The 19,868-nt window shown below is 47.5% G+C and overlaps 3 protein-coding genes across 3 annotated transcripts; all 3 read right to left on the reverse strand.

The window, feature by feature from the left end:
• Nucleotides 1–31: 31 nt before the first annotated feature.
• DDX51 (DEAD-box helicase 51) lies at nucleotides 32–9,041 on the reverse strand. Its single transcript, XM_033075825.1, has 16 exons — nucleotides 8,970–9,041; nucleotides 8,409–8,776; nucleotides 7,774–8,015; nucleotides 7,519–7,669; nucleotides 6,715–6,860; nucleotides 6,311–6,382; nucleotides 6,046–6,152; nucleotides 5,397–5,505; nucleotides 4,887–5,032; nucleotides 4,024–4,216; nucleotides 3,291–3,406; nucleotides 3,082–3,198; nucleotides 2,019–2,120; nucleotides 1,706–1,769; nucleotides 1,361–1,495; nucleotides 32–572 (listed from the first exon to the last, which is right to left on the reverse strand). The coding sequence occupies exons 1-16, from the start codon at nucleotides 8,990–8,992 to the stop codon at nucleotides 546–548; spliced, it is 2,118 nt and encodes a 705-aa protein (XP_032931716.1). The 5' UTR covers nucleotides 8,993–9,041; the 3' UTR covers nucleotides 32–545.
• A 970-nt stretch (nucleotides 9,042–10,011) lies between these two features.
• On the reverse strand, nucleotides 10,012–12,286 carry LOC117004988 (macrophage migration inhibitory factor). The gene is made up of 3 exons (XM_033076200.1): nucleotides 12,061–12,286; nucleotides 11,104–11,276; nucleotides 10,012–10,275 (listed from the first exon to the last, which is right to left on the reverse strand). The coding sequence occupies exons 1-3, from the start codon at nucleotides 12,166–12,168 to the stop codon at nucleotides 10,209–10,211; spliced, it is 348 nt and encodes a 115-aa protein (XP_032932091.1). The 5' UTR covers nucleotides 12,169–12,286; the 3' UTR covers nucleotides 10,012–10,208.
• Nucleotides 12,287–14,556: 2,270 nt separating this feature from the next.
• Nucleotides 14,557–19,825, reverse strand: LOC117004858 (macrophage migration inhibitory factor-like). Its single transcript, XM_033075981.1, is given in 5 exon segments — nucleotides 14,557–14,623; nucleotides 15,086–15,258; nucleotides 17,610–17,665; nucleotides 17,668–17,716; nucleotides 19,799–19,825. Coding segments are annotated over 5 exon segments (372 nt in total).
• Between the last annotated feature and the right edge of the window lie 43 nt (nucleotides 19,826–19,868).

Here is a 19,868-nt window from a genome sequence, read left to right on the forward strand (position 1 = left end):
CCTGAGTTGGAAAGAACCAAGGATCATCAAGTCCAATTCCTGAGCCCAGGAATCTTTACTAGACACTGTTTTAAAAATATATATAATATTTATTTATTATTTACTTAAAAGTTGGAGTCACTGCAGCCTAGAGCAGCTCTTCAAACACATTTCTGCGACAGGCACTGCACAGGTCCTCATGCATTTGCAGACAGACAGAAGTGAGAGCCCAGCCCTCACCATCGCAGGGCAGCAGTTCCATCAGGCCATGCTCAAGAGCTGCTGGTAATTCTGCATATGCCAGCAGGATACAATACAAAGTCCTCTTCAAGACAACCTGTATCTCAACATTTATCTTTTTTTTGTTTAATAAAGCAGCAACTGAACTCTGTTCACAGTTTCCTTGAAAGAGGAATAAGGCTTGTAACAGCTGACTTCCTACTTGATAAGGTTGAGGAACTGACCCCTGAGGGACCATGACTCAGTGCTGTTGTGCTGGGGAACAGTCCATGGCCTGTCCACACGGCAGCTTCAGTGCCACATCAGCCATCCCAGCTTCCACTCCTTCAGGCTCGTTTCTGTGCTCGCTCATTCTGTTCAAAAATAAAGTTGAGAAGGTGACTGAAGATGCCCCTATCTCACAGTCTCACAGAAGAAACTTCAGGGAGGAACAGGACAATCATCCTGTCTCAGTTCTCAAACAGTCCTAGTCTACTCAAAATCATAATTTTGCAGGATCGGGTATTTATGAGTTCTCAGGTTAGAGAGCAGAACACTTGCCCAAATCATGCAGCACAAAGTCTATTAAGGATCCCTAGTCTACCCATCTAGCAAGGTAAATGCTACCCTGCTTTTGTCTCAAAGTTCTCAACTCCACACTAGTGTATAAAAAAGGGCCTGCAGACAGCTGTACATTACAGTCTTAACCTCTGTAATGACAAAAAACTTTAGTCTCTGCATTTTGCTTGCAGTCCTCTGGGTAGCTGACAATATCCCAGCGACAGAGGTAAAGAGAAGGGCAGAATAGAAAAAACCCACCAAAAATCAGAATTGTTTAGGTTGAAAAAGACCCTTAAGACCATTGAATGTAACCATTTACCTGGCACAGCCAAACCCTAAATCACATCCCCAAGTGCCACATCTACACGTCTTTCAAACTCCTCCAGGAACACTGCCTAACTTGGACAGCCTCTTTCTCCCCTCCCCACCCTTTCTGAGTATTCCACAACAATGTACCCACATATGCTGCCTTCACACTGAGTTGGGACTGTCTCAGACAAAGGCAAGGATCCTGGACACTAATACTTGTGCTAACCATGAATTGCAATAAAAAAATCCAAGCGCAACTCGCACAGTTTATTTTCTTCCCCATTTCAATTACCTTGACTGTCTTCTCAAGCTTACACAGAGCTCCCTCATATTGCTCCACCAATGGCTTCAATGAGTTGCCCTTCACTGGGTGTTTCTTGATATCTTGGATGCCAGCATCCCTCAACATGCGCAGAAAGCGCCGCTCCTGCACAAGACAGAACTGGAGGTGAGACACCCCACTGCCTATCAGCTACAAAATGTGCACATTTGGGAACATGCTGCTTAGTCAGGAAATAACTGAAGTTTCCAAGCACAAAGTTCAGTTGACTGGAAAAGGCGGGAAGTAGCATGAACTTAATTATCCTTATGCCCCTGCATGCATCCTTATCCCATGAATCCCACACCAAAGACACACCTGAATTCTAAGGACCAAGCTGAAAGCAACACCTGCTTCTCCTGCACGAGCTGTTCTTCCAACCCTGAAAACAGAGAAAGTAGCTTCAAGTCAGGTTAGCCCCATGGTCACTGCCACTATCAACCCCAAGATTCTGATGCTGAAATTCTCCAGTTTTAAGAAAGTCTGATTTCAAGCAATGCTAGACTTAATTTTTGCTAGAAAGCTATTTGCATACTAAAGTTAAAAAAGCTAAAAGCCTTTTAAAGTCACCTTTGCTAAATATCTTAAAGCAAACCAAGCTCAGACATCTTCCTTTTGTTCCTGTTCTTACCGGTGAATGTAGGTCCTGATGAACTGTGGGGCATCATAGTTTATCACATAATTCACTCCTTTAACATCAATCCCTCGGGCTGTGGCATCTGTGCTGATTAACCTGTTTGTAAATGTACAAACAGTAATTTTCAGGTAACATCTCAGGCACTACACACACAAATAAAACACAAGTGAATGCAGAACAACTCTTGGTAATCTCTGTTTAAACTGGGCAGTCAGCTTCTGCCTCTAAGCCTGGCAGCAGCACTGCAAATTATTCCTCATTGTCACTGGCCTTACTAGCTGCCCACAGACTTCCAAGCTTGTCACCATCTGCTGAGCATGAAAAGTTTCTGGGTGTTCCCAAGTTCTCCAAAAACTGGGAGTTTTTGGGATCCAACATCCAAACATGCCAGACACCTCCCAGCTCACTGGAGCTTACAAATCTCTAAGGAATCTGAACATTCCATACAAGCGCAGAACACAAATAGTGAGGTGAGAAATCCCAGGAGTCAAGGAGGAATTTATCCACCAGCTTTGGATAAAAAGAACACCCAGAAAATAAGCATTTACCTTTTCCTCAGAGACACTTCACAGATACAATCTCTCAAAACCACAATGCAAATCAAACACATGGATAGAAGTAGAGCTGTATGCTGGTCTGGGCAGGGATTGCTTCAGTGGGAAGCTCTAGCACTAAATACAATTTCAGCACCAACATCCATTTCTGCCTTACCAGATGCCCAAGCAAACACATTATGTGCCCAAAAGCACAAACATTAAACTCCAGATTTGCAAACCCGTGTGTTTTGGACAACTCTATGAACACCCATTTGTAATTATTGCTTGATAGAAAATAACACATAGAAATTTACACTTCAGCTAGATTAGAACAGGCTGAGTCACATGAAGGATAAACACTGCAAAGTCACAAGTCCAAGTCTCACACCCATCTCCAACAGACTCCTGCATGCTCTGTTTTAGAAGACCCCATGTAACTGTGTCCTCTGTTCTGTTTAGCTTTTTACACTGGAAATAGCCTGTGCTGGAAAACATGCAGGAAACTAGTTTAAGATGCTCACAGTTGTATTTTTCCTTGTTCAAACTCCTTCATGGTTCTCCTTCTCTCATTTGGAGGTAACCGAGAAGAAAACTCTGCCACCGTAATTCCACCAAAGGCTTGAACCAGCAGGAACAACCTGCAGGTAAATGGGAGGGAAACTGTGATTTCCTTACCTCTGTAAGATCCCTTAGCAGAGATTCCTACAACAGTGATCTCCTTAATGGTTACCTGTGAGAGGCTTCCCTGGAGTTGGTAAAGCACAACACACGGGTGAATTTCATCGTCAGCATGAAATACAAGAGGAGCAGAGGCTTGGAATTCAGGTCACAAGGCACATAACATTGCTGCAGACCACAGGGAAGGAGTTCAGAGAGAAAAGTTACTTCTTGCCAAGACTATCTTCCCTGAAACCCACTACCTGTCCATGACCTAGACAAGCTTGCATGTTTCATAGCTGACTAACAGCAGCAAAAGCAGAGTCCATAAAGCCACCCCTTTTACCATAAACAGTCTGGCAGGATACAACATGAGTGGAGACAGGAGACCTGAGTTGCTCTAATGCTCTTACATCTCCATGGCAAGTAACAGCATGCACTGCCTTCCTGCCTACAGGCTGGTCTGTATATGCATGTCTTGAAATGAATGTTAGATGCATGGACAATTGATAGGTGCTATTACATTATTATGATTTCCTAATTCCACTCCCCATTGCTGCTAAAACTAAACCTAATTCCACATGAAGAGAGATTAATTTAAAAAAAAAAATCAAGTCTTAACCAAATGACCATTAAGTAATGAGAAAACAAGTGTGCAAAGGTACAGCTCTCTGGGTCATATATCTCCCAAAGCCACTTCTGCAAGGAAACAACAGGCAAGATATTTTAGGGTAAAACCACAACTACATAGTCCAGAATTAAACAAATCTTCAAGAATAACTTATTCAAAAGAATTCCCATCATACCGAGAGCCCCTCAGGGAGTGTGTATTTATGATTAGTCTCTTGCTCAGTTTCTGTTCCATCTCTATTTTTCTCAGAATACACAGATGTGAAGAGACGAGGCTGGAATAAATCCAGCTGCTGCAATTTCTCTGGGTCCTGGGTCAGTGTGGCTGAAAACAGCAGTTTCTGTAAGGGTATCTGAGGAGAGCAGGAACTGAAAGAAAATACACAGAAACTGAGCTTTGAGGAGGATGGGGAAAAGGAATTTCACCCTAAGTGCCTTCACGTGATGTAAGGGAAGCAATGAATGCTCTTCTATGCTCTTTTGCTGCACTGGGCCTTTCCTGTAGGTTCTTTTCCCCCCTTGATTTATGGTGGAGTTCACAGACAGAACTGATGAGCATTCTCAGTCAAATGCACAACTCCAATCCATTACTCCTGCACAAGTCCTTGCACCCTGGTAACCCCTGTCCTCATTCTAGTCATGTCCTTCCTTGGTCATTCATCTCAGTTTCTGACACATCTCTGCCACTGCTGTACAAAACCAGCAGCTGCAGATAGTTAATTGCAAAGGTTTTCCTCCAAATCCATTACTCAGCTTTGCCAGAGGGCATTACTACAGTTACTGTGCAAATGGATCACAGATTTGCAATATTTGTGTATTCTTTGATGCTCCTTTAGTCTAAATAAGGAAAGCCTGGAGAATACAATACTTAGTCTGAAGGACATCCTCTAGCATCAGCTGTTTGCCTTATTTTGGCAGACATTTCTCAGAGGAACCAAGCTTTGGGAGTCTGTGCAGCAGAGTACAGTGGAGCAGGGCAGTGACACCCAGGTGCTGGTATCCATACTACCAGTTCAAAGAAATGCACTCTGTAACTTACCTGGCTGCTGTTACAGGCCCTGGTTTAGTCCTCTGAAAAAGCATGTTGGAGCCAGAGTCATTTTGTCCTTGGAATGCAGCTTTGACAATTTGGTTCAGACAGTTCTGGTGCATGTCATCAATCATACGGTCAGCTTCATCCACGATCTGAATCCACAAAGACAAAAACCACTACTTGTTAAATACTGGGAGCTTTTACTTCCCCTTGTATTTGTAACCAGTGAGCCAGAAGGTAAGATAATGGAAGCTGCTAATCAAGAGAATTGCTTTCCTTGCTCATCCTTACTCCAAGTTTGCAAGAGCCTAAGAGAGAAGGGGAAGTGGGTGGATGCTTGGGTGTCACGAGTTGGAATCAAACATCTCATCTTGTGACTGCTCCCTCCACAATCTGGAGTGCAGGCAGGCCCACACAACAGTTCCAACAGAGAGGTATTTATGCTTCACACAAGAAGCAAGCAGGAATTACTGCTGTAGCAGACACTCAGATGGGAGAGCTGTGGAGGTGACTCACCAGGAAGCGAAGCTGTGTCAGGCTGAAGCCTGGGGTCTGGTTAATGTGATCCGTGAGCCTCCCTGGAGTGGCCACCACGATGTCAGCCAGGCTGCAGTAGCCTGTCACTCTGAAAGGACAAGCAGCCCATCAGTAAGTCTCTCTCTTGACAACAAAGCCTGTGGCAGAGACCTTAAGAAGCAGACTGTAAGGTTTTCCTACCACTCAATTAACAGAAGAGTAACAAAATTCACTTATGGACTTGACACTGCAGAGCATGCAGGGGCAGTGGTGGACACCAAACACCTGTCTCCACTGTTATTTTAAAGAGGAAGTTCCATTCTCCATTGCTTTTCAAGAAACTTTAATTGCAGCAAAATCCCACAGTCATATATACCCATGGGCACAAGGCAAACATTCATATTCTGAGCATTTGCTGGTGAAGAACCCCAAAACTCTAGTAAAGCATTCCAATCACAAAAGAGGGAAACAGGGGTAGTAACAAGCACTGTGACAAGGACAGAACCACCAGAGTCCAGTGTATAAACCCATTATCCAAAATCATGATAGCATGATGCTGTGTTGCAACAGTCTATATCTTGACCCCACCTTAATGAGATTAACTAGCTTGCAATGTCTATAAACTTCATCATAATACCTTTTCACCTACTTTTTCTGGACAAGCATCTCCTGCTCCTTTGCAAAAGATTTCTGGCCAGTAATCAAAGCAACCTTCAGACCTGTCCCATCAGTGTAAACGTTGAACACTTTACTCACCTGCAAAGAGATGGGCTTTGTCAGCTGCAGTAAATACTTCCCATTACATGAACAGCATCAAACCCCCTGGCAGGTCTTCTGCCTGCTCCACAGAACAGCCAAAGTACTGGCACCAGCCTCAGCCCAGCTCTGCTCAGAGAGGGTGAGGAGCCACATACCTGCTGTGCCAGTTCCTTGGTGGGCAGAACAACCAGAGCTCGTACGTGGCAAACCACTCGATCTAACAGAACCTGCCAACACAAAGGCCAAGTGAGTCCCTGAAAGAACGGGGGAGAACAGGGGTCTTGAGCCTAACGAGAGAAGATGGGCTTGACACATTCTCACAGTTTTATGTTTCCATTTTTCTCCCTCCACCCTTCCAACTCTTCATGCTGTGCCTGCTGTCTGAGAAAAGGAGTGGGATGCTGACAAGAAGCTCGCTCAGACAGCTCTGAGCTGAAAATCTGCTGCCTTATGTCCACAAATTCCTTGGCTTTTTGACCTACTTTTAAGTTCAGGTTTTGCTTGAACAAAAGCAATGCCAGCATTTCCTCTAGAGATACTTCCCTGAGGATAAACTCACCTGTACAATGGGTATGACAAAAGACAGGGTCTTCCCACTGCCTGTGGGTGCTGAGACACAGATGTCCTTGGGGCGGTATCCCCCCCGCCCCATCAGGTACCCATTGGAGGCACTCTGGAGAATGGCAGGAATCACCTCTGCCTGGACTGAGCAAAACCAGAAATAAACACAAACTGTATGCTTAATGAACTCACCAATTACTGGAAATATTATATAAAAACATTTCTAAAATGAGAAGATGTGTGCTGGCTTCCCAACATGACCCTGACAGGTCTCTGACACAGCCTAAGTCTCCAGGCTCAGCTGGACTGAACATCACCCTCTAACCTTGTCCTTGCACACAGCTGTTCTTTCTTCTTATTTAAGAACTGGCATTTACTGTACTTGTTTGCAGAACTGGCAAAGTAACAGAAAACAAAGAGATTTCCTGTTTTTGTTTGGATGTTTTTGCTTTAATGAGCTGAGTGAGTTCCCAGAAAGCTCTGATGAGCAGCAGAGACAGTGGAAAGTAAGGAGCTAAAGCACAAGCTTGGCATAAGGAGGAAAACTGTGAGGACACAGGTAGGACTTCCCTCTTTGGGCAGCTCTGAGCTATTACTCCAAGCTGTATTTATGAGTAGGTAACAAACCTTTACTCAGCCTAGAAAAAGCTTTGAGAAAGAAGAGTTAAAACTGCTACAATCCCTTTTCATGCCTTACATTTTGTCCTGTGTTTTACTTCACTACCTACATAAAATATACAGCACCAGACTGCAGGAGCTCTGTAAGCCCCTTCAGAAAGAAACAAAAGCACTATCAAGGCACCTGGAAAAAAGGAGTCTATTCCATTCATCTGCAGCTTTTTCAGCAGCCGGGGATGGATTCCTGGGACGTCTCCGATCGGACACAGATTATCTCTGATGCGTTTCTGCACCCGTTTGGGTTCAGCAAGCCACTGTGGTAAGAAGGGCTGGACCTGAGGTGAGGGAAAGGAGAATACAGCAATACCACACATAAAATAAACTTGTAAGAAGCATTCTTTTCCTAACCAGCACACCAAAATTCAGTCAAGCTGGTTACCTTCTGCACTGGTTTTGCGTCGTAGTCTCCAATAATCATCATACTGGAGGGTGGACAATCTGCCTCCTCCCCTGAGGCTACTAAGGGCAGCTCCTCCTTTGCAGTTTGATTTCCTTCAGCTTTTTCACTGCTCTCTTTCTCCCCTGTTTCATCTCCTTGTGTTTCCTCATCTGTCTTCTTCCTTTTATGAGACTTGTTTTTAAAGTTGTTTATGTTTTCCTGTTTTATATCTTCCTCAGAATCTGGAATTTGCGTAACAGCAACACAAAGTTACAGGTCAGAGCATACCACGTTGAAGGGATTTGGCAATATTACAACACAGGACTTCAGCAACAAGTCCTTGCAAGTTCTTTTTTCCTAAATCCCAGTGCAGAAGTCAAACATTTCTTTGTTGGTATAGGTGCAACAAGACTGAGGTGATGTGACATGCTTCCCTCCTTCCCTTACACTAAACTGATCCTCAGAGTTTGTACAGGGCCTTCCCTCAAACAAAAAGAAATTTGGAACATATTAAGAAGATGAAAACAAAATCAGGTAAACTGGGTAAGGTATTCAAAGAGCAACTCGTGTCCGCTTTTCTGTGGAAATTGTTAACCACAATGAACTGAAATCCTACAGCCTCACTTTATTCTCACCTGCTTCAGTCCTCTCTTGCTGCACTTTCGATTTTCTTCTATTTGCTTTCTTCTTCTTTGTGGGGCTGCTGCCACCTGCTGCTTCCTCGGTACTAGCCCTTTCTTCTGAGGAGCTGCGGGGCTGCTGTTTTGTCTTTAGCTTCTTCCGTCTAAGCGCACTGGGCTGCTCTTCACTCTCCCTCTTCCTCCTCCCCTTTCCCTCGGGCTCCCCCCCGGGGCTCAGCCCCGCTCCTTCCCTTCCCTGGGACTGCTCCTCTCGCTGCTTCTTGAGCTCCCGGGCCTTCGCCTGCTGCTGCAGCCGCTCCAGCAGGAGCCGAGCCCGGTCCTCCGCCTCAACCTCCTCATCCTGCTCGTCCTCCCCGCCGTACCTGGAACAGCCCACACAAACCCCCTCAGCCACGAGCAGGAGGGGGTCTGCCCGGAGGTCCCGCACAGGCCTCCGGACAGACACTCCCGGCTCGAGCTCGGGTCGAGGCAGCGCCCGGAACAGGGGCAGGGTGCGGGTGTAGGAGGAGAACGGGAGCGGGACAGGAGCAGGGAGCGGGGCCGTGCCCGCGGTACCTCTGGATACAGAACAGCGCCATGGCCACGCCGCGCCGCGCCGGCGCACGCAGATGACGTCATCACGCCGCGCGAGGCAGCGGCGGAAGCCTCCAGAGGGCGCGGGGCGGGTGCCCCCTGCCGGCCGGGGGTGGAAGGGCGGGGGCAGCGCCGCGCGTGCCCTGCGGGGACCCTGAGGGGACGGCGGGAAAATGCTGAGGGAAGGGACGGGAACCGCAGCCGGGGAGCCTCGGGGCGGGACAGGGCACAGCACCAGGCTAGGACAGGGCACAGCACCAGCGAGGGACAGACTGGGACAGCATCAGTGAGGGACAGACTGGGACAGGGCACAGCACCAGCGAGGGACAGGCTGGGACAGCATCAGTGAGGGACAGAGCACAGCACCAGCGAGGGACAGGCTGGGACAGGGCACAGCACCAGCGAGGGACAGGCTGGGACAGCATCAGCGAGGGACAGGCTGGGACAGCACCAGCGAGGGACAGGCTGGGACAGGGCACAGCACCAGCGAGGGACAGGCTGGCACAGGGCACAGCACCAGTGAGGGACAGACTGGGACAGCACAGCACCAGTGAGGGACATGATGGGAGAGGGCACAGCATCAGTGCAGGACAAGCTGGCAGAGCACACTGAAGTTCTCCTCTCCCCATAGCACTGAGCAGGCAGTGTAAGCAATGTGGATAACAGCATTTCCCCTCAGCGAGCAAAAGCACTCCTTCCTTGCTTGTTTGGCCACACACATCCTCAGAGGAAAGCTGCCCTGAAGCAGCAAGCACAGGGCTGGTCAAAGGACTGCAGCAATAGCAGACACAAACCTCAGAGCAACAAGCAGCCCCGAACACACCTACAGCCGTACCCACAGCAAGGTAAAAATCAGTGGAGCGCTGTCAGGAACCAGCTCCAGGCACCACCACCATAGTGTGAAATACTAAGAAATGGGCAAACCCAAACCATGCCTTTTGTTTGCTTTGGGATCAGAATGAAACACACATGCTAGCAATTGCCCAACTCCATCCCCAACCTGCCAAAGCCTACACCACACAGCTTACTTCTAAATCTTTATTTGTTTTCTACACAGAGAAAACAGAGGAATGTTGAAGCAGCAATATTTAAACACACTAGCAAGGAGCCATCAATCTGTGAGAGTGCACAAAGTGCAACACGGGGCCATTTGTGCTGTGGTCTCTACAGGGCAGGGTGAAGGGAGTCCAGGAACAGCCTCTTCAGACAGACAGGAGAGCTCTACGCAAAGGTGGAGCCGTTCCAGCCCACGTTGGCAGCATTCATGTCAAAGTAGTTGACGTAGATCCTGCAGAAGAGGTACAGGAGGAAATAATAGCAACCTTATTAACTCATTTATGTAAGTTGGGACAACACAACAGGGGACAGTGCTTCCCATTCTTCTGCTTAAAAAAACATCAAGCTTCATCTTTGCCAAAAATCTGGTGGAACCTCTAAACAGTCAATATTTCTCAGTCCTCAAAATTGTACTTTTTCTCTTTTTTTTCAAAATACAGATTCTCCTGCAGTCAGGGACTGTCCAGACACCAGACAACTTTTGTTTAGCAACCTGCCAAGAATTTGCAGAGATCAGCCCCTTTTGTTTCTGAGTACTGCAGTCCCTCACGTGTCACAGACTGGCAGCCTTGGAGAGTTAAGCAGGCCCTCAGGCTGGGCTCTGGCTGTCTCCCTTCAACTCTCATGGCACCAGGTTCTTCCCATTCTTCACACCTATACACAGACCTCTCCCGAACTCTGCAGCCTGCAAGGGAGCTGCTCACAGCCTGCTGCCTTCTACTTCTGTCTCTCAGCTCCAGCCTGTTACTGCTTCTTGCTCATGCTTTCAGCCTTTCTTCCCCAGAGGGAAACAAGACACAACACCTCAGAGGCAAAAGACACACTGGGCAACTTGTCAGTGCTCTGGTGTTTTTCCCTACTCTCAGAGCAGAAAGCCATTGAACAGAGGACTCTCCAGGTAAAGAGGCAGGCACCGAATTCTTATGTGGACGTGAAAGCACTGCAAGCAATCACCTGGTGTTTTCTAAAACACATGGACTTATTCCCAGCTTTTAAAAATTTTAAATAGACTTTTCAAAAGCAGTTTCAGAAAGTCCGATAAACTGTGCACCAGCCTTACCTGTCTGCAGATACGTGCAAGTGCTTCGAGATCAGATCGCACAGCATCTTGGTGTAAGTCTTGTTCTGCTGCCCTCCGATTTTGCCGATGCTGTAGAGGCTGCAGAGCGCGCAGGGATCAGTGGAGCCCCCAAAGGACATCATCTGATCAGGTATGATGTGCACAGCTATGTACTGCGGGAGGGAAACACTGTGTTACAGGCTGTCTGGACTGCCCTCTCCTGACGAAAATCTGCTTTAGGTACCAACACTAAGCAGGGCGGGTGTATTGGGGTCAGGCAGCTCTTCAGTGCTGGTGTCTGCGCATTCCCCAGGCTCAGGGGAGGCTCAGGCCCCGCAGCCCCCACGGGGGGCACGGCCCCGGGGGCTGCGGGGAGCCCCGGCCCGGCTCTCAGCTTTGGGAAGGCGGTGATGTGTGCAGAACGCCGCCAGAGAGGCAGGCACTCCTGCCCGCCACAGCCTCGCCACCGCACGGGGCGGAGCGACACAAAGGCCCAAAGTGTGCCTGCGTGCCAGGGCTCCCAGCCCCAAATCACGGAGCGAGAGGCCGGGCCTGCCGGAGAGCCGGGCAGCGATTCGGCCTTATCGGGCTCCTGCTCCTGGGGCTGCTGAACCGCCGGGAGCTGCCCGCTCTGTCCGAGCTCTGCCCGGGTGGGTCCGTGCCACTGCGCAGCTCCGCCGGCACAAGCGCAGCACATCCCCGGCTACGTGAGCGCCGCGCTCCTGCAGGCCCGGCCGCTGCGCCAGGCACGGCCCAGCGGGGTGGGACGGGCACAGGCTCCTGCCTCCGGAGGGGCTCCTGAGCCGCAGCTGGAGCTCCTGAGCCGCAGCTGCTCCCTCGGCGGCCGCGGCCGGCCCGCCCAGGGGCCGCGGGGGCGGCGATGCCCCAGGCCCGCTCCGCCGCCGCCCCTCCCGCCGGGCCCCGCCGCGCACGTGCTCGCCCCGCGCCCGCCCTCACCTGCGCGGGCTTGCCAGTGGCCTTGGCCAGCTGCTGGGTGAGGTCGCCCAACAGGCTGTCGGGCACGGCGTCCTTGCAGACATTGGTGTAGATGGTGAACATGGGCATGGTGGCGGCGGCGGGGGCGGCGGGGCCGGTGACGGAAGCGTAACCGAGCGGCGGGACCAGCACAGTGGAGCGGGGAGGCGTCAGCGGCGCTTTTAGTGCGCGGGGCCGGCCCGGACGTGGAGCGGCCCCGCCCGGCAGGGACGGGAGGGGAGGGAGCGGGGCGGGGACAGCCTGCAGCCCGCACCAGCACCGCGCTCTGCAGCCCTCGCTGCGTGTGCAGACCCCTCCCCTATCAGCCTCTCGACCTGAGGTTTCCCCCTCCCCCCTTATTCCTTGGCTTTGTTATTGCCACTGAGCATCTTTTGAGGGTGTGTTGCAGGCTCCTTCCGGGAATGGAGTCCGGGCGCGCTGGGCAGCTCATGCATAACCTGGTATCAGCGCATGTGATGCTACTGTTGTAGCACTCTCACTGGTTTCTGCGGGATCGGGGCCAGAGAGGGATATCGGCCTCAGCTTTGCAGTTGCAAAAAGGAATACTTGCCCTGTCTCCGAGAATTTTTTACTTTTGCAAAATAAAGTAACGTTTGGAGCGGTTTTGCTTTAACTGTGGGTACAGCTTTAGCTCGGTGTAAGCAGAAACGTCTGCCTTGCTGCTGTATTAATTATTCTCTAATATATTTCAGTCCAATTAAAAATTACCTATTGCTCCTCAGCCTCCCCATTTTCACATCCTATTTCTCTACTGGCAAAAGGCAGAAGTGAATTCTGCTTTGCTTAGGAAAGAAGCGGTGCGTGCCCATCGGGAGGTGAGAGCAGCAGAGGCAGCCGGATGCTGGGCTGTGTGATGTGATGCACGTAGGCTGCAGGGCACTGCTCCCCACCCTGCCTGCTGCCTGCCCCGGCGGCGGCCGCGCTGCTCTGCTGCTCGGAATGACTCACAGGAAGGCTAAAGAGGATCAGGCCCAGAGCCTTCTCCACGCAGCCATGGCACACACGGCAAACACGCACTGCTGCCCGTATGTACATGGTACATGTGAGCACTCAGAGCCCTGAGTGAGGAGTAAGGGACGGTGTCATGCGGGAGTGCGTTACAGTGACACAGGTTATAACGCTGAGAACTGGAGCACTTCCTTTTCTAGTGATTAGCAGTGCTTAAAAACAACCACTAAGAAATGATTAAAGGGAGGTTTCCTCCCTTTGATATCCCTCAGCTCCCTGCCATTGCATGGTCCCACTTATTCGTCTCACCTTCCTGCCTCCCAGATTTGTTGCATGGAGGTGGGGTGAGAATTCTACTTGTGCAGGGAGAAAAACTTGAGAGTAACATCCCCACTGGTGTGCTTGCTCTGCCCATCAGAGTGGCAGCCCCTGGCTATGCAGCCACACAATAGAGAGACATCCAGTTTCGTTCTCTTTTGTCTCCCTAAGAAAGAAGTTTTAACCAAAGCAGTTTCCATTTGTTATACCAACAAAGCACTTTTGCTATTTGAGGTGCAGGTCTGTGTTTAAAGTCTGTGGCTGCAAACCAAAGCTGTGGTAGGGACACAATGAGATGTTAACAGAGCTCAGAACAGGGGTGTGATAAGGTTTGGTCTTCCAGAGGAAACTCACAATATGCCTAACTATAGAATTTCAGGAAACATCTCTACTCAATCTTTTATTTTACTTTGGATGCAAAGGATCTTATCTGACCAAGGGCTTAAATAACAAATATTTGTAGGCAAATTTTCTTTTCATAATTATTTCACCACTTCAGTCCCTAGGAATGGCTTACTGTGGCTTGCTGTGCCTCTGCCTCATTCTGAGCTGTGCTCTAATTTTCACTGTCACTACAAATTGTTCAATGGATGGAAAGGGGAGGGCACAGCAGTGAGCAGTGGTTTTTTCCACTCACTCCCTCTGCCTATGCTGAGCCCTGGGGAACTCACAGCACGAGTATTTCTGCTACTCAACTAGATATCCCTGTAGTGTTAGGCCTAAAGAGGAGCTGGACTGCAATCCCTTTCAAATAAGAGGTAATCATGTTTTTGCTCCTTTTGAAGGGAGGTCCGTGTGCAACATTTGTAGCCACATCATTTAACTTAAATAAATCTTGAAACCAGGTCAAGATATATTTATCTCTTCTTGAAATTTGGCTCTTGAGCATGGACAGGGCAAAGACATCCTCATAAATGACTAAACTTTTTTTGAAAGAAAAGCTTCTGTCCAGAGTATTTTGAAAAGGCGCCCCCCATCTCAACTACAGCTCTTCCCAGAGTAACAGGAAGGTCTCAGTCATAGGGCTTCTGCTGCATTTTCATTTAAGCAGCAGGCAAGATGTTAAACAGCAGTGGGTTTAAACACCAGCAACTAAGATACCAGTGCCTTTTGCATTTGGCAGATGCCACAAGGTGACTAGAGCTGCAGTTCTCAAGGTTCAGGAATGAGCTGTGAGCACCCCAGGGCACCTCAAGTGAAGGTGGTGTTATTCCAGCCCACACAGCCGGGGCTGATGTCAAAGAGGCTGATGTAGATTCTGGAAAGGAAGACGGGCACCGTTAACAGCTGAGAGCAGAGTGCTGCAGCTGCTCAGGGTGCTCCTGCACCAGGACACACAGCCAGACTCTCCCCTGGGCTTTCATCCTTCTCAGGCCTCACACTCCCTTCCTCCTGCCCCTTTTAAAGCCTCATCATTTCCATTCTGGAGTTCCTAGTGACCAAGTTATTGTGTCTGTGCCTGATCTTTTGTACCTACATATCTGTAGGTACATACAGTGCCTGAACCCACATCATTCTAACCAAGGAATTCTGCAGCTTCTGGACATCAGCACTGCAGCTCATGCAATGGCTCCTTTTTTCTTTTCAGCTGGGAGTTGCTCAGTTGACTTGGCATTTAAACTTGTCAATCAGCACATTAATGGAGGACCAGCCTGGGATGAATAGTTTTAACAATCTGTAGAAAGTCACATCAGACAGACAAGTTGCCATATGAGCTCACCTGTCAGATGGTATTTTCAGCTGTTTGTTCAGCAGGTCACAAAGCAATTTGGAGTAGACCTTGTTCTCCTGCTCCCTTATTTTTCCAATGCTGTAGAGAAGGCACATAGCACAAGGGTCTGTGGAGCCACCAAAGGACATCACCTGATCAGGAGAGATCTGTATTGCTAGATACTGTTGGAAGAAGAAAATGAATGTTATTTTCTCTGCTGTATTAAGAAAAGTTTTGAAAATCCAGGAAGGCATTTATGTACCTAAACTGCAGTGAAAATCATGCATGTTCTTCATATGCAAGTCTTTCATTTGTTGACATCTTACTGTCTGGATTTGCATTCACTGCTGTGTCCAAAGCAGTACAAAGGCTCCATAGCTTTTAGGCTTCCTAGTCCAGGTGCTCCAGGAGCTCAGTGACCTGTATCTCCAGCACCTCCTCTGAGCCACCAGCTCTCCCTGGCTGTGTGGGAAGCTCAGGGGCAGGGGGGTGTGCAATGGCACCGCTGCCGCATTGCGTTCCAGAGAGATTTTGCACCTCACTGGCTCCTGCTGCAGTCTTCCCTGCTGAGGTAAATGTGAACTGACACAGCAGAGGCCTAAACCAACATCCCCCCTCATTAAACAAAATACAGCCTAATCCTGCTTTTGTTCTTGATACCAGGAAAAACAGAAGAAAGTATCTATGTTAATATTAATGACCAGGCCACGATTTTCCCTGCTGCTAATACACAGTGTCAGATCCACACACTGGGGAATCTAGGGATCAGTTCCTCTAGCATTCATCTGCCTTCTGTGCTGTTCTTACCCACGTTTATTAGCAGTGCATCGTTGGAACTCGGCAGCAATTAACCCTCTTGGTAAAACGAGCTAGCCTGAGTACCAGGAGTTGTCTGGGTAATTAGTCTTGGCCATCATTTGCAGTTTGTTTGGGTGTGAGGTGCATCAGACCACAGCAGTACAGCACAAGCCAAGGAGATCCTGCTGAGGTACCACTTGCTTGGCCCTGCTCTCCCCTGTCCAGACACCATGTGTGCTCTTGACTTTATGCCAAATGTAGGTGCATCCACGCCTTTAACATCTACCCAGGAAGCAACTTTTCACTATTAAAAGAAAAATCAAGTTGAGGCATTAATTAATATTTTCATAGAGCAGTTTAAAAATACTTGGAACAGTATTTCCAGTAGGAAGAAACTCTATTTTATTAAAAATCCGTATTTTTCCCAAATGGTACAGTTTCCTGTGAGAGGAAGGCTCTGCATTCCAGCCTACCCAAATCCTTCCCTTCTCTCTGTGTTATAACTAAGACACTCCCCCTTTCCTATTGCCTCCTTTGCACGAAGAGCTTGTGTGTCCTCTTCAGAAAAATCTCTTTGTTGTTCCCTGTATATTTCTAAGTCTCATTACAGATCCCTTCCACACAGCTGCACAAACCTGCTCCAGCTGCATCCCAGCCCTGGCCTCTGGCTTTATATTCAGAAGCTGTTATGCAAGACACACCCCTTGCCCCCCCAACAGCAAGTACTTGTTTGCTAGATTGATAAAAATTGGGTTTTTTTAAAGAGAGATAGAACACATCCATTTTACATCAGAATTTAACGTGTTCAGGTGTCCTAGTGCATAGAGAAAGGTTTGCTGGGGAGTCCTCAGAGCCCTTTCTGTAAGCACCAAAACTTCATTTTTTTTTCTACAGCTTCAAAGCATCGCTCCCAAAGCAAAATAAACATTTTCTGAATATGGGCTCGTTGATATGCAGAAAGGGTGCTTGAACAAGCAGCTACAGATCCATAGCCAATTCACTGAAGTTACTGCTGCTACAGCAACTGAGCTATAGCTCGTGTTATGAACTTTACAGCTCTGTAGAGAAGTTTCCTTTTGGTTTTTCATATTCAACAGTCTTCAGTAGGCAGCCGATACAGTGACTAGTGACCAGAAAATAATAGCCTTATAAATCCTTGTAACCAGTGTTTCAGGACTTCACCTCAGCAGCATACTGCCCACATGTTTTGGCAGGTAAACCCCCTCCAGTTTGATAGTGAAACCAGCAGGCAGCTTGTACTCTGGTATTTTGACTACAGATTGCAGGATGCCACAGAGATATTTTTGCCAGATGTCCAAGCAAGCTGAATAAATAAATTTTTACTTCAACTCTAGGCACTGGGCTACAGACAATTTGGTGGCAAATAACAGGCACTTATTCAACAGGACTCAGCAAGGAAGTGGAGGGTGAGGTTTGCTTTTCAGTCAGCCAGATTCTTGAGAGGTATTCACAGGTACCTGTGGATACCTACCCACATACAGGGTTTTCACATATAGTGATCACTACATGCAATATCATCCTACTACTCCAGGGGTTTGAGACCTCAATAAAACTAAGTTACAGTGAACAAGTACTTCATATTCTCCCAGAGACAAGACTGCAAATACTGGTGGGTCATTAGCTATATTAGTTTATCAAGGCTATCAGTCAGAAACAGCTCATTGCATAGGCACAGCTGAATAAAGAGGGAAAACATTTCAGCAAATGGACTTACCTGTGCTGGTTTGCCCAATGCTTTTGATAACTGTTGGGTGACCTCCCCTGAAAAAATTCTGGAACTTTATCCTTGCTTATATTTGTGTTAACAATTAATTTAGGTATCTTTGGATCACAAGCAGGTCTTTTTCAGCTCACCTTGTTCTCAGCTTTATTTCTAAGTCACCCACAAGCTGGCTCAGCCCTCTGTGCTTGTAAGCACATCAGGAGCCTCTAAATAGTCAGTGATACCTTCAGAGGTGCACTGAGGGGGGTGGGAGTGTCTCAGGAGAGGTGAGGCTCAGTGTGCCATCTCAGCTGTTATCACAGACAGCCAATGCACTGGCCTGGGAGGAAGCCCAGCTTTTGCACTCTGCAAACCAAAGCATCCAAAATGAAACCTTGTATTTGGATACAGCCCAATCATGAAACCAGTGAAAAAGGAAGTGTTTCAGAGACTGAGTGTAGGTTGTAATGCACCTCTTTATGCAAGTCTAGTAATTATTTTTTTAAAATTGGATGAATGATTCAACTGTGAGGTCTGAAGCTCTCTCTGTGGAATAGAGCATAGCAAAAAACCCCCAGTGACACATGTTGTGCAGACCTTTCCTGAACCATGACTAAGTCATGACAAAGATGTCTTAAAATCAGGGTCTTGATTTTCCACTGTGGTGAGCACTGGACTCTTCATGCACACAGAAGATTTGTTTTCAGCTTTCTCCTTTGTTGTGCAAATAGTTCCATAGCAGTCATAACTCCTGAGAGATAGGAAATCCACAGGCTTTCCACATGGGCAGCTCTTATCCAGAGTGGAGGGAGTGTGTGGCAAGGCTGGGATCAGCTCTCACTGCTGCCTAGAAGAGCCTTACATGAGAGAAGTGATTTAGGGGGATCATTTGGCATTGGGTAAGGGCTGTTCTCAGTCAGGTGTGTGGGGAAAGCAGGTTGGAAATGCTGATGGGGATAAAATAAGTGGTTTGATGACCTCTCCATGTTAAAAGTGAATGGTGTCTTTATGCCCAGCAGTTTCTGAGTTAAGAGCTTTGCTACTCACTTCATTTTCTCCAGGCAGCAGGAAAGAGGGAGAGCTTTCTATAGCTTGCACTAAATGCTTGTATTGAATGGTGTCATTGAAGCAAATACTTTTTAATGGTGAAAACTTCTGTAAGAACGTGCTGAAGCTGATTGAGTTCAAGGTCAGGTTGACTGGGCCCTGAGCAACCTGATCTAAATGGTGCCATCCCTGCAATGGCAGGGGCTGGAACTAGATGATCTTTAAGGCCTCTTCCAACCCAACCCATTCAATGATTGTGTGGTGTATGTTGATTTTGAGTTAGTTCCTTCACTGAAGCACCCTTGCTGTAAAAAGTCAGCAAATAAAAAGTCAGGAGATGAAATTACTGTGCCAGTGTTCATTTACAGCCCACGTCTGTGGATTGTGTTTCCTGTATCCATTCTGAAAATAATGAAAACCCTAAAAAAGCCCAGAAATAAAATCTGGTTTACAAAAAGCTTTTTCAGGGTATGTGTCCTAAGACAAAGTGTTAAAAACAAACCCAAGTGACACCTCCATATGTAAGGAGAGGAGCTGTAGTTTGTGATATTGATTCATTTTTTCTTCAGTGGTTAGAGGAAAGCAGGTGGCATGATCCAAAGTGTTTACTTACAAGTCATCCTATACTTGTTATTGGTCACTTGGAAAAATTTAGACTATTTCCAATGAACTTCACAACCTATTTTTACTGCTGGGTGCAATAATCAGTCGTTATTCCCAGCTTGCTTACATAACAAGAAAAACATTTCCAAAACAAACTCTTTCTTCTGTGAAAACATCTGATGTAATTCCCAGAAGCTGATGCACCAGGTTGAAAATCAGTTCCTTAGACACCAGAGATGCTCTCCAGACTCTGCTTTATTTTGTAGCAGCCATTTCACTTTTGCATGCAAGAATACCTCAGTTTAGCAGGAAGAAGTGAATTATCCTATCTCCTTCTCCCTGCCTAAAGTTACTAGGATGTTTTCCACTGAAATCTCCATTACATCTCCAGGACTGTTGCACAGCAAATGTCACTTTCAATGCTTTTTTTTCTGTTTTCATGCTGGAAACTGTTTTCCAAATTTGAGGTGTTAAGTTTTTAGTCTGTACCTGCTTGGATCACACTAAACCATGTATTTAGCTTTTCCTCTGTGTACCTGTCAGACAAATACTTTAGACTTGTGCTTCCCCAGCCTCATGACTGTTGGTCATTGAGCCTTCTTAATAATTCTTTACCTTGGA

Source organism: Catharus ustulatus, chromosome 18, assembly GCF_009819885.2.
Source record: "Catharus ustulatus isolate bCatUst1 chromosome 18, bCatUst1.pri.v2, whole genome shotgun sequence".
In the NCBI taxonomy this organism is placed as follows: Eukaryota; Metazoa; Chordata; class Aves; order Passeriformes; family Turdidae; genus Catharus; species Catharus ustulatus.

Coding starts and splice junctions, on each gene's coding strand:
- DDX51 (XM_033075825.1), bottom strand. CDS start 8,992: ATGGCGCTGTTCTGTATCCAGAG. Junction 4,217..4,886: donor GGGCCTGTAACAGCAGCCAG/GTAAGTTACAGA, acceptor ATTTTCTTTCAG/TTCCTGCTCTCCTCAGATAC. Junction 1,770..2,018: donor ATCAGGACCTACATTCACCG/GTAAGAACAGGA, acceptor CTCTGTTTTCAG/GGTTGGAAGAACAGCTCGTG.
- LOC117004988 (XM_033076200.1), bottom strand. CDS start 12,168: ATGCCCATGTTCACCATCTACACCAATGTCTGCAAGGACGCCGTGCCC. Junction 11,277..12,060: donor CCACTGGCAAGCCCGCGCAG/GTGAGGGCGGGC, acceptor TCCCTCCCGCAG/TACATAGCTGTGCACATCAT. Junction 10,276..11,103: donor TTGCACGTATCTGCAGACAG/GTAAGGCTGGTG, acceptor CCTCTTCTGCAG/GATCTACGTCAACTACTTTG.